The sequence below is a fragment of the Dendroctonus ponderosae genome, unplaced genomic scaffold (assembly GCF_020466585.1).
Source record: "Dendroctonus ponderosae isolate FM_Combo_2020 unplaced genomic scaffold, Dpon_F_20191213v2 Dpon_F_20191213_1, whole genome shotgun sequence".
Classification (NCBI taxonomy): domain Eukaryota; kingdom Metazoa; phylum Arthropoda; class Insecta; order Coleoptera; family Curculionidae; genus Dendroctonus; species Dendroctonus ponderosae.
This window is the reverse complement of record NW_026017110.1, coordinates 4,207,810-4,225,466: the sequence shown is the minus strand read 5'-3', so window position 1 is coordinate 4,225,466 and position 17,657 is coordinate 4,207,810. Positions and strand designations below refer to the sequence as shown.

At 34.9% G+C, this 17,657-nt stretch overlaps 1 protein-coding gene across 1 annotated transcript in view; it reads right to left on the bottom strand.

Moving 5' to 3' along the window:
* The window catches only part of LOC125505792 (homeobox protein unc-42-like), a 39,842-nt gene extending 25,111 nt beyond the window's left edge, over nt 1-14,731 (bottom strand). Inside the window, exons 1-5 of the mRNA XM_048670319.1 lie at nt 14,461-14,731; nt 13,982-14,400; nt 11,255-11,464; nt 9,598-9,866; nt 2,790-2,966 (exon numbers count right to left, since the gene is read on the bottom strand). Coding sequence (XP_048526276.1) covers nt 2,790-2,966; nt 9,598-9,866; nt 11,255-11,464; nt 13,982-14,030 — 705 coding nt within the window. The 5' untranslated portion in view covers nt 14,031-14,400; nt 14,461-14,731. The remainder of the gene's footprint in view (nt 1-2,789; nt 2,967-9,597; nt 9,867-11,254; nt 11,465-13,981; nt 14,401-14,460) is intronic.
* Nucleotides 14,732-17,657: the final 2,926 nt, after the last annotated feature.

The window sequence follows — 17,657 nt, the reverse complement described above, 5'->3', positions numbered from 1 at the left end:
TTGCTTAAATGCAGGTGCACATTCTGCTTAAAACGTTTGTTATTTTACATTTCAACTGTGATGGAATTTATGTCTTAGACTCTTAGTTTGCTCATAGTTTGCTGGTAATGGGCATATAACTCCCGAGCTAAGTTTCTTGAGAGAAATCCCTTTTTTTGAAGATTTAGTGCAGAATGTCAGAAAACTAAATACTTATAGACTAAAATTGCTGAATTATATCGTCTCAGCAATTAAACAAATTTTCGCTGGTTCCTGGAGAACAGAACAGTAATTCTTATAAACGGAAAGTGATACACAATCATCAAGGCAACGCGCAACTACACACAACATATTTTCCGTTGATAAATGGTTACTGAAACTGCTCCAACTGCATAGAAAGCTCGAGTTACAAAAAAAACCGGTTAAATCGGCTAGCTAGTAATTACGGTTTCAGGTTACACGTTTGGAACACTGTTATTTTAGCGGTTACGTTAAATACCGACTATCCCTATAACATAGACAAGTATACTATGGCGTTACAATAGTATTGGAACGTAACGGGTCATAACGTATGCGAGTTGCGACAAGTTAAAAATTGGTTTCAAACAGATACGCAATAGTGACTAGCCGCTAGTGTTTTAATATGGATCGTTGGTTAAAAAGCGGCTCTTTTAAAAGACCGCATAAGGAACCTTTGGCAGAAGCTGATGAGACGGAACAACAAGCAAGTACTTCTCAGGAGTCACAAACTCAATTTAAAGCAGATAATTCGAGACCAAAAAATATTGGTAAATTTCGTGGGAAGCTACGAAAATATAATGAAGAATATTTGGAATTTGGATTTATTGAAAATACCGCCAACGACGAGTTAAGACCACAATGTTTTATGTTTTGATGTACTTTCAAATGAAAGTATGAAACCGGAAAAACTTCAACCTCACTTAAAAGGAAAGCACCCTGATTCACTGGATAAATCTGTCGATTTTGTTCTATTGAAAATGAAAGAACTTACAAAGTGGAAAAACTTAAGTGTTGGTTCTGACAATGAAAAGGCCACACTTGATTCTTTTCAAATTGCGGAATTAGTTGCTAAATCTGGATAGCGCCGCACTACAGCATAAGATTTACTTCTTCCAGCTGCTCAGACCATGTGTAAGACTATGATTGGTGATTCAGCTGCAAAACAGTTGCACGTAATACCTCTCTCAAACAACACTATAAAAAGAAGATTAACCGACTTATCTCTTCATATTGAGCAGACTTTAATTTCAAGACTCCAGATTTGTAAAATGTTCGCTAAACAACTTGACGAAAGTACAGATATTTAAAACAAAGCAATTTTGTTGGCATTTGTTCGTTACGACTATGAAATGCATGAAGACTTTTAGTGTTTACGGGAACTAATGCGTACTACGGCTGACTGTATGTTTAATGCTTTGAATGATTTTTTTACTGAATCTAATATAAGGTGGTACAAATGTGTTGGATTAAGTACAGACGGGGCACATGCTATGTTAGGAAAATTAACCGGTCTTGTGGCACGCGTAAAAAGTGTAGCACTTAATATAACATGGACTCATTGCTGTATCCATAGGGAAGCAATAGCTTACAAAAAATGTCTCCATTATTATAATCAACCCTGGACGAAATTGTTAAAATTCTTAATTTTATTAAGGCCAGACCAATAAACTCTCGGGTTTTTCAAGCAATATGTGAAGAAGCAGGCAATGAACACGTTCAACTCCTTTAACATACAAAAGTACGATGACTGTGCCGGGGAAAAATTTTGGCTCGAGTTTTTGAACTTTTTGATACGGCTTTTTTTAAATGACAATAAATTTGAATTAGCTGAACGACTTAACGATGTTCCTTGGATGTGCTTGACAGCATACTTATCGGATATTTTTGCATTTTTAAATTAACTCAATCTACAATTACAGGGCAAAAGCATACATATTTTTGAGGCTGAAGAAAAAATAGAAGCCACCATACAAAAATTACATATTTGGGATAACCGCGTGGAACAATCATCTTTAAGGACATTTTCTTCTCTAGATTCGTTTTTGAAATGCGAGGAAGAAATTTAGCCACAAGAGCCAAATTTAACTTATAATTTGTGCGCATTTGCAGAATACTTATAGCTAAAAGTTTTCATGAATATTTTCCGGCTCCAAATAGTGAAAACTGCTGGATAAGAAATCCGTTTGCTACCTCAAGAATTGAAAAAAATGCAACTCTTACAGAAAAACAAGATCAGCTTGTCGAGTTGTCTCGTAGCAGTTCTAAAAAATAGATTTTTAACGACAACGATTTAGTTCAGTTTTGGATTAAAATTAATTTTGATTTCAACGAGTTCTCAGAAAAGACTATTAAATATTTGATTCCGTTTTGCACGACTTATTTATGTGAACAGACTTTCTCTGTATACGTTCTTTTGAAACCAAAACAAAGAAACCGGCTGGATGCTGCTTCAGATATAAGACTAAAAATTTCAAATAATAGACGTGATTTACAAAAAATTATGATGGAAAAACCAGTGTTCCACTCTTCTCATTAAAATTGTTGAAAAAGTGTTATAATTATCATGTCATCAATTAATTTTATTTTGATTTTTTATTACTCATAAGTCTTTTAACAATTATTAATTACATTAATAACTTTACCGCATTACAACCGAATAGTTGCTTTATTTTTATTTTTGTAACGAAACTGTTTCTGGGGTTCCCATGATACTGGCGTCTAATTTTGGGGGTCCGCAGATTCGAAACATTTGGGAAACACTGCCTGTGAGTAACGTAGAATCAGCTCACCTGAGGGTATCGGTTGATGGCCGTTGGATGTGGATAGGGCTGGTAGCCTCTGGCTGCTCCTGGATAAATGTTGCGCATCATCGCACCGTTACATCCAGGCAGCACACTTGGAGCCAGAGCTTTTTGGAGCTGCTTTTCCTGTTTTCGGTATTTTGCTCTGCGGTTTTGGAACCACACCTGAAGAGAATAAAATAATATAGTTAGTTAATCGTGACACAATCAGAAAATGATTGTATGATAGAATATATAATATATAAATAACATATAATGATTGAATGGTTCATAGTTGAATGTGAAGGTTTTAGTTAGGACAAGTTTAAAGCGACAAGCTACAAAGTTTAGGGGTCCTTTAAAGTACAAACATTCTATCGAATACTTTGGTTGAATACAAATACTCTGGCCGAAGGAAACTTGAAATTGAAAACAAAGCTCATTTGGTTGCAGCAAGCGGGAGAAATCCATCCGGCAGAAAACCAACTTATCCAATAGAAAAAGTGATTCTTCGACATTAGGAAACTCTGATAAGACGTTCGTTTCATCGTCAATATAGTAGGCCGGTCCCCCGTCGCTGTTGGATTATCCCAGTGCTAGGGACAGCTAACTTCGTTACGGATCCATTTGATGGAATGGAGGGTTGTTCCGACCATCCCCCTCACGACTTGCTCCTTTTTCCCCATTGCCGAAAAACGTGCTCCAACCGTTCGTCCTTTGTTTTACCGATTGTTTCAGCCTCGTCGTTTTGATACGTGAAATTATTCTTGATGCACCATCACACGTTTGCCCTCGACTCCAGACACTTACGTCTATGTGCAGGTGGAACCAAGCTTATCTAATTATCGATAAAATTTAATTTTGAAGTGGGAATGCCCAGAAGTTGCCAAAATCCATCAGCAAAGCCATTAACTTGATAATAAATACAGGATGGTGTCTTTATTCAGGGATTTACTTAAGAAGGTAGCAAAGTTTGCATTTGCTATTTAGACAAAACCATAAAAACACTTTTTTAAAGTCTGCTAGAAAAATTGACAATATTTTTTTAAGAGCAATAGAGCAAATTTTTTCCAGTATTAATATACTTAATAAGGAAACATGAGAACCTTTAGAGAACTGAACAAACCGCTCCGGTTTGGTCTGTTACATAAGTAATTTTATAATAAATTTATCAAAAAGTTCAAAATTCCTTAAATATTTGTAATTGAAACGATGATGCAATTTTTTCAAATTGTATTTATCTTTATTTAGTGTAATATTTATTATAAACTGATCAACAAATAAACACACCCAAATTAGCCTTAACACTGGAAGTGGATAATTTCTGATTACTTAGAGCGATTTGGTTTCAATTATCGCCATCTGTTCCGATCGAATATTTTTCTGTAACTTCTGGTTTTGTCAAAAACTCAGTACTACATAGTTTACTACCAGGTGGAAAATGACCAAAAACCATTGCAAAATTAGTGCAATTTCGGCATGCTTTAAGTTGAACAAAAAAACGCGTTGTTTTTTATTTCTTAACACCTAAATCATAAAAGTTGACCGCATTTCCGAAACTCTTTATAAACTTTTTGCTAACCTTTTTAAATACGTAGTTACCTCAAAAAAAATTCCTTTTTGGTTTTGCTGTGATAACATTTTCCCACTTGTATCGATTTTCGTTTGTTTCGAGTCTCGAGCTCAAATTGAAGCTAATACTCCATAGATGACTTAAGGCGAAAATTCAGTATACCAAGTTTCATGCAGAGACCCGAACCGGATATGGACCCAAAACCGAAACGGAACCGTTTTTTTTGGACCGGAACCGGAACGGAACCCATATTTGATATTAACACACTGTTAGGTGCTGAACCGGAACCGAAATATTTTATTTCGGGTTTTTCGGTGTTTTTTCGGTTCTGCTTGTAACGTTTGAAAGAAATACTGTAAATTTTACAAGCCTGCGTTCGTCTCGTAAAATCACGTGATACTTCTATATTAACGCACAAAAAAACGGACGTCTGATGTTACTGAAATATCAGACTAAAACGTTGAACCTCATATTATTTGTTTGGTCTTATAATTCAGTGTCTACAGAATGTCTTTTTTTAATATTTGTTTTCTGTCTTTTTAATAATAAATTTATTAAAACTTTCTTAATTTATAGGAATTCTAAATATCACGTGATCGTCCTTGTTTGTGAATTGAACTGTATCTATTATCTAGGGTCATCACGCCACAAATTTAAAGAAACACCTTGTTCGATCATATAATTTTGCCGAAAATCAATTTGAAGTAGAGACAAACACAAAACGATCATCAACTCAACCATCTTTAAGTGATATGAATACCATTGGAGAAATTGTGTAACAGGGAAACATCTAATTGATGCATGTGTGGAATTAGTAACTGTAAATGGACGACCATTCACTTTAATGGATAATTCGGGATTTAAAAAAATATTGAAACCTTTACAAACTGCTTTGGCACAACAAAGAACCAAAAACAAACAGGAATCTCTGTCAGCTGAATCCATTAAAAAATATATTTCTCTGGAAGCTGCTGAGAAGCTAAAAAAATTTAGAGGAACAACCGACTTTTCAATTGAAATGAACAAACACCGTACGTTTATACACTATTTTTAAAATTCTGTTTTAAGTTGAATTATTTTAGTTTTTCGATCACCAACAAAGAAACATTTGAAATTGAAATGTTGGACAAAAGCAACTCCCCAAAAGATGGCGAAGACATGAACCAGGAAGAACAATGTTTAAAGGGAAATAAGAGTGCAAGAAGAAGAAGTGACGAAGTTGTGGACCTGAGGGAAAACGGAAGGAAGAGAAAAGCGCATTAATTGACAAATTAACCTGAATTTCAATCCTTATGTGGGGTTGCTAGTCCTCCTACACTCCTACCCCCTACCATACAACCAGCCGAAGTACCGTATGAAGCAGTAGATTGTTTGCGTATCTTTTATCTTGTATAATACAACCAGCAAGGAAAAAGATAGTGAGATTCCTAATTAGAGTATCTTTGTCCTCGTTCGAAGTTACATATAGATTTTGTAACCGAAATGAACCGAAAAAAACCCGGAACCGGAACGAAACCGAATTGGAAATTATTTTCTAAACCGGAACCGGAACGGAACCGAAATTTTCAATTTTGCCTTGGACCGAAACCGGAACGGAACAGTTATTTCGTTTCGGTCCGTGTCCTTGGTTTCATGAATGAACAGATTGTTTGAAAGAAAACTTCACTTTAATTGAAAGTCTGCCAGAAACTCATATTTTGGGAGGGTATTTCATTTTGCTCACTTTTGATTGTGCTTTAGATTTGGAGAATCGAATAAAAGAAAAAAAATGACTGCAAGACCAGGAAATGTATTTTTTCAGATCACCCTGTAAATAATTAAGATACGCGAAGAATTAAAAGTCCGTTGTGGCATATGGTGTTGGAATGCAAATGAGTTTTTGATTTAACTGGGAGTTATCAACTATAATAATCAACTACATAACGCTTCAAACAGAAACCAAACCGCTCGCCACAACCAGAATTTATTCATTTTCAAAATAAGGGTAAATTTGGTCGAAAGACATTTTATACTCTTATTTTTTATATTATTACTTATTAGAACCTGCTATTTAATACAAAGATACAAAAGTGTTTATGAGCGGATTCAGTAGATACAAATTATAACAAACGAAGGCACGATTGATGTACAGCATGTCCCAAAAACATGCAACAAAAGCTTAGTCTTCGATATAATAGGTGTACAAGTTATAAGCTGCACTTAATAAAATAATTAATTGGGCACTTCAAACTTGTCTTCCGCTTAATAGCCCAATGAAATTCTGTACGCGTATTTTTAAAACAGCTTTTCTATACATTGGACTTAAGAAAAAACAGCTTAAAATATTGGTTAGTTTTACAACTCGAACAATATACGATTCTCTCTGTAACAGCCGATACCTCAAAAATGGTTATCCTGACAAGTTTCGGTCACATCTAGGTACATTCTTGATTCTAAGGAAAATCTAAAACATTATGCGAAACGTCGATACACAGTGGGACAAAAAAGCAACAGTCATTTTGATTGTACAAAGACAAGTTAGCATTGGCGGATCTGTGTTATAAATGAATGTAAGTCACTTTTTAGTAGCATAATATTCCGGTAAAACAATGAACGTTGAGTTAAGAAAATTCTGACGACTTTGTTTTAGTGTACCCTGTATAACTAAACTCTATTTGCCAGTAAAAGGTGGCTTTAAAAGTCACCTGAAAAAGTTTATTTCCGAATAAAGTGCCCTGTATATAAGATAGTTGGCGTAATTTCTAAACGAAAAGTATGTAACAAAAAATTCAACTGATGTTGTGGTTAATTCGTGGTCGTGATGATAATCGGTAATTATTTAGGTGGGTGGGTTTTCCCTTAGGACTCCCCCTGGACCTTTTCCAGGGCTCAAAAAAAAATAGTGTTTTATTTTTGCCACCATCTATTGACCGAAAAACCCACAATTAATTTTTGTTTATTTTTGAAGATTTAAACACCACAAAATTAGATATTAATTAGATAATAAGACAGATCATTAAACGAGTAAATCGAACGGTTGAAACATGATGGACAGAATTTTATCATAGAATGAGAAGTTCTAATTTAAGCAGGAAGCCAAAATAAAAAACAAATTGCCGACAATTATCAGGAAAAATGATCCGTAATCGAATACAGTACAACCCATATAAGTATAAATTACTCTATAAATTGAAGCTGAATCTTTTTGCGTACGTGAAACATTTTTTTAGCAAAAGTCGGAACTGAGTTAAATTTGCTAGAGTTTTTTTTGTAAATGTTCGACTTCTTCGTTGTCTGTAAAAATATGGAAAAATGTTCAATACAAAATACAACCAAAGCGAATGAGGAAATGAAGAAAATAATGGAAAATAGAATAATCAATCGAACTCTTTAATAAAGCAGTAATAATAAAGATTTGGTTAATTATAGTTTTTTTCAATCTCAAAACTCTTAGCCAACTTGTCATCCATTGACTGATTTAAAGGAAAAAATGAGTCACTGGACATTGCCCGCCCTTTCCGAACGACAGTTGCGTCTCCTGGGGGGAAAGTTGCTTAGAGCACCACCCCCCAAGTTGAGCCTCTAATTCAATCAGAGATTCAGCTAGAGTCACTCGCTTTCTCTCTCGCGCTCTGTGTCTTTGCTTGAACCTGGTCGGCACTTTCATCTTGGTTTTGGATGAAAGCTGCAATTAGCATGGACTGTTTCGTATGTGAATTGCTCTTCCGGATAAGGCCCGAGTGGCAGGAGTTTGAATCTCGCTAGAATCTCACCGCATTCACTCATTTGCTTTGTCCTCATATTAGCCTCTATATTTTCAGCCTGCGATTTCACGTTGTGTGGTTTGTTTAAATTTCCTTTGTTACTTTACCGGAACCTAACTGATTGATTAGCCATGGATTGGCATGACCGGAAATTTCAGAAAATTAGCCGATATTTTTTTAAATAATATACAGGGTGCGTTTTTTTCGATGACTAGTACGGGGATCTTCGAAACTAGAGCAGTTACGAAGGTCAGATGGGCAAAGAATTGTAGTTTTGAATGCTCTACTCAAAATCAATTTTATTTTTCTAATATTTGACAGCTGTCAAGAGATTTTTGGGAAAAACTTATTTATGGTAATTTTTTAAATTGCTCCTAGTTCCGTTGATATTAATTTGACAGGAAAACATTAAATAGAAAACTGGTAGGAAATTGAATTCCAAACAAAGTGGCATAAGGCGTTTCTTCAAAATAACTGTCATTTTTGACATATGACACAAATTTGAGTTTTTTTAAGTGGCAACCATACTTGATTATTGCTTTACCGAATAGAGCATTTTATTACGATTTCTTTGATATGTCAGATCGTTAGGTTTTTGTCGAAAATAAAGTGTCTGGGAACAATTTATACTTTTTCAATTTAGTGGGTCTAAGTTAGTCATGGAAAATAGTATAAGACATAGAGCATTGTTTCCCTAGCAACAAATAATAACAACATTTTTGGCATTCAAGTTTAAATACAACTTATAAATCTAAGTTAGTTTTATTATAAATTATTAAAAATTGAAATATGTTGTTATTATTTGTTGCACTGGAAATTTTTTAATTTTTAAATTTAATTATATAAACTATTTGTTGCCCTGTCTTATACTATTTTCCATGACTAACTTAAATCAACTAAATAAATTGAAAAAGTATAAATTGTTTGCAGACACTTTATTTTCGAAAAAAACCTAACCATGTGATATATGACAGAAATCGTAATGAAAAGTTCTATACGATAAAGCAATAATCAAGTATGGTTGCCATTTAAAAAAACTCAAATGTGTGTCATATGTCAAAAATGACATTATTTTGGAGAAATGTCTTATGCCATTTTGTTAGGAATTAAATTTTCTACACGTTTTCTATTTAATATTTTTTGATCAAATTAATATCAACGGAACTAGGACTAATTTAAAAATTTACCATTAATAAGTTTTTCTCAAATATGTCTTGACAGCTGTCAAATTTTAGAAAATTAAAATTGAGTTCCAGTAGAGCATTCAAAACTACAATTATTTGTCCATTTAGCCTTTTTCGTAACTGCTATAGTTTCGAAAACCCCTGTATTGGTCATCGAAAAAAAATCACCCTGTACATACCTACATTCTTAATATTAACTTGGCCTTTGAAATCGCCCAGTATTTAAAAATTCAGCCTATATGAGCTGAAAACTACCAAAAAGTCCTTTTGGGTGTTCTCATAATGCTGATTTTGCTATCAACAATAAAAAAACTCACCTGAATTCGAGCCTCATTCAACTTGGTGCTCCTGGCCAGCTCCTCCCTGCAGTAAATATCCGGATAGTGGCTCTTAGCAAAAGCCGCCTCCAACTCCGCCAGTTGTTCTTGAGTGAAGGTAGTTCGGTGTCTTCTTCGTGCAGGTGTGGGACAAGAAGCAGTGGTAGGAGTGTGACCAGCATGAGTGGGCCCCCCCGGAGACACCGCGCCCCCTATCGAAGAACTGCTGGGCGTCTGGGGCTCCGGTTTGAGTTTCTTGAAGGCCCCATCTAAAAGCGAATCGAACAGATTTCAACTACACCGCTAATAATCCTGTACATATCAATGGGACATTCGGGCACAGATGGGCGAAAAGGGGGACCAGCGTGAGCGAGAGTGTCTTAATGAAGCGCCGATTTACCCTGCTTACGGTCGAGCATATGCACAGGACAATGATTTCGGTTCAGCGATGGTCTAGTTAACACTCAATTTCACTTATAGAGAGGGGCACGGCCCCCCGAAAGGTGCCATGTGTGTTCGGCTTTAGGGGATGATGGGCTGGAGCCTGTAATTACGGACTTTCAGTAAATAACAATAATAATTGGGTAGTCTTTTGGTTGTGGATCAGATGGGAAAATTCGATTTGGCTGAATTAGTAGGTTCAAGTGGATGGATCTGCAGGGGGCTTAAAACTTGCTCAAAATCCAGCTTAGAATTTTTTTTGGAGGCTGCTGTATTGAGTAGTTGTGTAGTATCGGTTGTTTTTCAATATTGAGTTTTTGCCCGACTTTCTAGTTTCTGGTAGAAGGCTAAAAATTAAACATCCAGCCAAAAGTCCGAATTTTAAATCCTCATCAGTAGGACTTCACATGTATATGAGTAAAGTCTTGCCTTCAAAGAGATTGATGAAAATGATATCGATTTTTGCTTAAAACTAATGGAAATATCAATTAAATTCCAAGAACTATTTTTAAAGTATTTACCAAATCATGTTCTGGTTCAAGAATGAAAAATAATGCTTGGCCCTCTATCAGAGGCTAAGAAATTCTAGAAGTCTAACAGTTTGTTTTTATCACCTGAACTCTCTCTAACCGTTAAAAATGGGAAAATGTTAGGAAACTCGAGTTTCAACCGCGACTGCATGAAAACATGAAAGCAATTTTAAAAATCATGTCGATAGAGGTTTGCATCAAACAAAATTCAATAAATTCATACTTCAATTTTTTTAACTTTCGCCTACCTATTATTCAAAATAATTTGAGACTAATCATAAATACTTAATTTAAAAAAAAAAATAAAATGTTTATTTGCATTTAGAATTTGCCCTTAATTTCACTGGCAAACGGACACTATAGATAATTTGTGCAACTGCAACATTTTCAAACACTTGCACTTCCCAATTTTATTTTTACCTTCCACTTGAACCACAAACTTGACCGTCAAATGCCCATTAGCCACCTTAAATCGCATTTTTCCACTGAACTTCACCCCCAATTGCACACACACAATTCAGATTAACATCGGCCACAAAAGATTAGCATGAAAGCAGGTCAACATCTGTGTGCGTTCGCCCCAATCCCAACCAGCCCCTTAATCGCCCTCCGGTGTTAATAAACAGTTTGGCCTCCACACTCTCCAGATTTAGCAATGGACTTTTTTTGAGTATTGATTATTTTACCTGTATGGTCAGCTATCGTTCTAGAAGGTGCTGGAGGCGTGTGAGCTGGCGTGTGGTTGCCGTGGTGGTCATGCGAGTGCGGCAACCCGCCATAGAGGGCACTAAAGTCTTCGGCGGAACTTCCGCTCGTATTGCACTTCCGGTTCGATTTGTCTGCCGATGCTGAAGCGGCGAGATGCTGATGGTGGTCTTCTAAGAGCCCTTGAACTCCTGATAATCAAGCACCACATTTTATAATTAAAATAATATACTTTTTAATGCTAATGATTCTGTTGCATTTTCTGAATCTTTGACTCAAATTAAATCACGTGGGTTTGGAGAAATTTCGAAATATGCAAAGGAAATAAATGCGTATAGCAAACAAGTTTATTTTAACTGAAAATGTCATGTTTGCTATGTCTATTGAAAAGGCTTGAAACTTAATGTGTTCTGCATTTGTTGTCTTTCTCGAGAAATTAATTTTGGGCCTAATTAGAACTTAATTTCACGCATTTTTTAACACTCAGAAAATCCGGTTTAAGATGCTCCAAACTCAGGATAAACTGTTGTTTATTTGCCTACTAAAAAAGTCAAAACTTCCTGTTTTTCCACGTATTTCTTAGCGGTTTAATTTAATTTCTAATTACAGATTTCAATTAAATTTTCAGATTTTTATTGGTTCTTTCCATTTTCCAAATGAGTCCAGTTATGGTCAAATAAAGTCAGAGAAGCCCAGAATTTACTCTCTGAACCCTGAGATTTAATCTCTAATTTGTTAAAATACCTAGACAAACTGTTTATTAGCTTCTGGTTCAATTAGAGTTGTATTTCTCACTATTTCTCAACCATTTCTGAAGATCATGAAATTTTCAAAACCGACCGCTATGGGCAAAAGAATTCGAATAGGTACTTTACTGCTCTTTTCTGATATTTTCTTCTAAGATTCTTTTAATATTTTGAAAAACATTAAGTTATGTTTTAATTCATTTTTATTATCGGTTGTTTTTTCAATTTACTTTAAAGCAATTCTCAATCAAAAATGGAGTTTTCCAAAATTTTGAAACCGGTTTGAAACTGCATCATTTTGGGCAAAAGTTTGGGTTGTTCTTTTCTCAGCAACTTGCAAGTTGCATAATGCCTATTTTTATTAATTATACCACATTTCATGTGATAGTGATAGATAAAATAATTTATTCTAAATTTTCAGAATTTCTCTAAATGGTTTCTAACGGTTTTGATCCCGAAACGTTTCCTACTTGAGTTTTGTCGGCTTTGAAAAGTCCCATATACCATACCAACTTAGAGTGTTTTAACAAAATATTTTTCAGAAATACAGGGTGATTCAAAATTGGCGTCATTCCTCTGGACGTGTTGTCCTCATAACCTCGAATTTATGTGTATACAAATAAACATACATTTCTGTCTTTAAGTTCAAACAAGTTACTGCATGTGCAATCACCTGGACATGGACAATAAAAACCAGAACAAGAGCCTTAAAAGCCTGAAGACTGCAAAGTCGTTAGTATCCTCATATTTTACAATTACAATATTTTGTAAGTTTGTATGAAAGAAAATAATATTAACAATTATCAATTAGCATCTGTGAAATTTAAACAAAGTTTTATAATTTGGAAATATTACACGAAAACCAGATTTAATCTCGGCAACCAAACCAATTTTCTAGGTTTGTTGATGATTCTACTGAAAAAGATACGCAATTTAGCGTGTTATTTTTTAAGATTTTGTACAGTAAATTTTAATATTTTGTAAAAGTAATTAAACAAAATAGACAGTTGCACTTTGAACAAAATGGGCACCTAATTTTTCAAAACTCGTCAATTTATTGGGCTTTTGGCAGTGATGGAAAATAATTTCTTCTTAACGTTTTGCAAACACGATGGCTTGCATCTTCAGAGATGGGTTGCTTGCATCTTCAGCGCAGCAATTCATTGCAAACCGCAAAAAAATCATTTGTTCGACGGCCTAAAAACCCGAAAACCTTCCTAATTTCAATCAATGGCTGCAAAACTCACGAAGATTTGCGAATAAAATCAGAAAGAAGTAAATTTTAGAGAAATTAACAGTTACAACAGACAAAACGAAACATTAACTAACGAAATTTTTTTTGCAGTTGAGACATTTTTGAATCGAACTCATTTGCTAGAAGTAAAGTGAAAGAGGAAATGAGAAAACTTTAGACACAATAGTAATAAGAAATTCAGGCGAGTAAGTAGAAAGCGTCAGAAGGAAAACGTTTCTAAATCCGTTCGGCTCGTAGTTTTTAAGTAAATGATTTTCAAACATAAGTAAAGTAACAAGAAGAAACCCATGGAAAAATTTAGAAAAATGCATACAAGTAAGAAAATTAACTACCTACAGTAAGAAGTTGATAATAATGACAAAAGAGGAACTGGGAACTAGAAAATGATAAAGTTGGTTGTTCAAAATAAGCCAGATCAAGAGCCTTTAGAAGAATACTTCAAATGAAGAAGATCGCATTCAGCATGGTTCTAATAGTATGATAAGTATCTCATACAGGGCGTTGCCGTTAAGTTGGGAAAATACAATATAAATCCGACTACATCGTTATTCCATCCAAAACATGGAAATGTTTCCATAAAAGAGACGGGGCATTGGCATAGAAACCCAACAGAGTTTTGTATTTGTACAGCAATGCGGCTCTTGTCTATTGAATGTTCGGTTCTCCATTTCTCTTGAATGCATAATTTTTGAAAAACTACCACCTACCTAATAAATTGCCGACGCCGACCAAATTGGGCCGCAAATCCTCCATCATCGATTTGCCCTGTGGACAGGCGTTAAAGTTGAGCTGTCGCGAAAAAATCGCCGGAAATATGTTGAATTGCTGATGGCTCAAGTCTTCCCCTGTGGTGGAAACTGCGGGGGCAGGCGAGGAGCCCAGCGCCCCCAAACAGGACGAGACCCCCTTAAAATCCAACTTGAGGCTTTGCTAATCTGTTGTTGAAGAGGAAATGTTCATTGAAGATCCACAATCACTTAGCAGGCGCTTCTAGAGACCAATTGTTTGGTTGAATTTTTGCACTGCAGAAGAACACCCGTTTCGGTTTGAAGGCACAGCTGAAGAGTTGGCTTCCAATAACAAACGGCACAGTTATCGGGGGTTGAAGAAGGTTTGGTGGATGAACCTGCAAAGACCGAGCGATGATGAAGACGTCAATTGATTGCGGTGAGAAAGATTCACATACCTAGTTTCAATTGTTTTTCTGGAGCTTGTTCACTTCACTAAATGATTCACTCATTATCAGTGGGCAAAAATGCGAAAAAGCACCTCCAAGTTAGCATCCAATCACATCGAGTGTTCCGATCGCGAAAAACTTTCGTCCATTTTCCTGAGCGCGGCCGAAATCCAAACAATCAACTCACTTGATATTGTTAATATCTGTGACAAACTTAATTAGGCCCAGGACTACGACGTTAAACCGAATCTAAATATGACTGGCTTACGTCTAAGCCCACTGAGAAGTGACTTTAACGACATTAAAATGTGATATCGTTCCTCTGTTATCACTAAAACCCCGTATTTCGATGCCCCCATCTCGCTCGCTCCATCCCTTAGACCTGCTCACCATCCCCATCTCCCTTTGATCTATTGGTGATGATGGGAACAAGGGCAGGACCTCTCGCTTCCACGTTCTCTGCCGTTTCCATCTCGCATCCCCCTTCAGAAACTCCCTCATCCAGGGTCGGAATCGAGTCATTATTGGGATTTATGCAATTTGCCGTAACTCGTTTAATTCGGCGATGATTTAATATTATCCTGTGGTAAATTAGGCCAATTTTTCCATTTAAATGCCAGTTTGGTAGAAGATGATCGGATTGAAAGAGTTCACTTGAAGAGTTGGAATGGCCTGAAATATTTTTTTTTCTTACATCTTTAGTATCAGCGGCAAGAGGTGGTTTTTATTGAATTATTTTCTGGCTTTTATATGCTTAATGCTATATATTAATATTAATAAAATTGAGAACAGGTTTTTCCTCATAAAGTCTTTGTATCTCAGCAACGAAGAGACTATGGATCTTTTGGTTACTTGCTAATGTTGTTGTTAATGCTTGCAGATGATATTGAAAAATTAGGAGGAAAATGTAATCGAAATGTGTTTCATTTGCAACTATTCGAGAGTACAAGTTAAGTAAAGTTAAATAATTTGAAAATTTTACAGTAAAACCAAATATAATTTGGATAATGAAACCAATTTTCTAAATTTGGTGACGATTTCATTAAGAAAAATCATGCAATTTAGATAGTTTCTATGATTTTTTGCTGAATGTTGCTGGTTCTTCTTCAATTATTTTCCAGCTTTCATACAGGGTGTTCCGTAAATTTCAATTTTGGTATACAGTATAAGCTAATTGAGTACCATTCTATGATAGTGTTTCGTGGTTCAGTTTGCTGATTTTAATACAGGGTAGAAATGTGGAACCCCTACTTTTGTTTTGTTTTGAACTTTTTTGTGTGCACTTAACCTTTTCTCGCATAGTTTTGTTAATTACTACAAGTTATTTACCAACTTTTTTATCTCTTATTATTTTTCTCAAGACCACTAGTTTGTCCGCAAAAAAATAAAATCGTTTTCTTTGCCTTTATCAAAATGTGTAAGTAATTAAGTGAATTTTTTTAAATCTAAAAACGTTTTCAGATAATAATTTTGGTACGCATTATTAGTTGATTACTAACAACCTAAATTATTTTTCTAAATTGTGTATTTTGGTTCAGATTACAATTATTAAGCTTGAATAAATTTTACTTAAATAATAACAATATGCGCAACGATATAAACAAACCAAATTAAATTTAAATAACCATTCTAAGTAAACTTAGCAGCTGTTAAAATTGGTCACCTTGACATTCGTGGCATAATCACAGTCTTATAATGAAATTAAAATTTACAGACCGTAAAGTTTGAATTGAAGTTTTTATTTTGTTAGAAATATTAAATATTCTTTCATGAAGTTCTTCGATTGTATTCACTTCTGTTGAATACACCGTATTTTTTAAATGGCCCCAGAAGTAAAAATCAAGCGCGTTTAGATCGGGAGGTCTGGGAGGCGAGTTTATAGGAGCTTCTTGACCTCTTTCAATCCAACGGCTTGGAAAGTTTTGATCAAAACAATTTAATTTTTTTGCGGGCAAACTAGTGCACTTAGGAAACAACAATAAGGGATAAAAAAATTGATAAATAACTTGTAGTAATTAAAAAAATCATGTTGATTAAAGTTTAGGTGGACACAAAAAAGTTCTGATCAAAACAAAAGTAAAGGTTCCACATTTCTACCCTGTATAAAAGTAAACTAAACTACAAAACACTACCATGGAATGGCGCTCAATTAGCTTTTAATGCATACCAAAATTGAAGTTTCTATGTTTAATCGTTTAAAAAAAAAACAACAAATACTAATATTTTTCGACATTTTGGAGATCAAATATCTCAAAAATGAGACCTCAAATTTAAAAAATTCTCAGGAAGACCCCCCTTTAAAATGACTAGGAGAACACGCTGTAAAAATTTTTTAACATATTTAAGGAACACCCTGTATATTACCTACTGAAGGATATTAAAGAAGCAACTTTGATTGAATGATTCCGAAATAACACGCTCATATTGATAAAAAAAATTTGAAAAAGTGTGCACTTTTTCCATCACAATGGAACGAAGAACTGTTGAAACTTGAGTTGATTCCCATTTAGGGGCTTCTACAAAACTTCCCCATTTGTTGCCGAGTGCAACTGGGTGAACGCAGACCAGTAAACTCTGCCAATCTCACACATTGAAACCTTTCCATTTTGAGTATATTTTTTACCCTCGTACAGTTGAACACATCCTTTCACATTAAACATCAACTAACTCCACTTTCACTGATGACCACTACAGTGTAAGCTCTCAAGCAAACCACCTCTGAAGAAACAAGAAATTCTATTGTACGACGGCCTAAAAACCCGAAAAACTCACAAGTTTCAGACTTATAACTATGAGAAGTTTTTCACTAGAATGCTACTGGCTCTAAGTAGTTGGGCGAGTTCGGTTTATAAAACTTAAAATTAAGTGCAAAAGCAATGCTTGATTCCAAACCAAGAAAATCTAAAATATATTCTCTTACTGTATTCGAATGCATTATTTGGAAAATACCTCTGAAGTTTTTGATGACACTTAACTGTAGCTATTTTATCCACATCTACAGTGTTCCAAGTGGATTAATAGTATGTACTTACATTTCTCTTCCAAATAATCTGCTGATTGCCTTGAAAGTTAATGGGAATTATTTTGAAAAAAGTCATATTCAACACCCTTACTAAATGACATGCTTCCAAAAAAATAACAGACATTTGGCTACTTCTCATTCTTCAACAGTTTCCGAAAAAAATCCTCGCCTTCTATTCTAATTA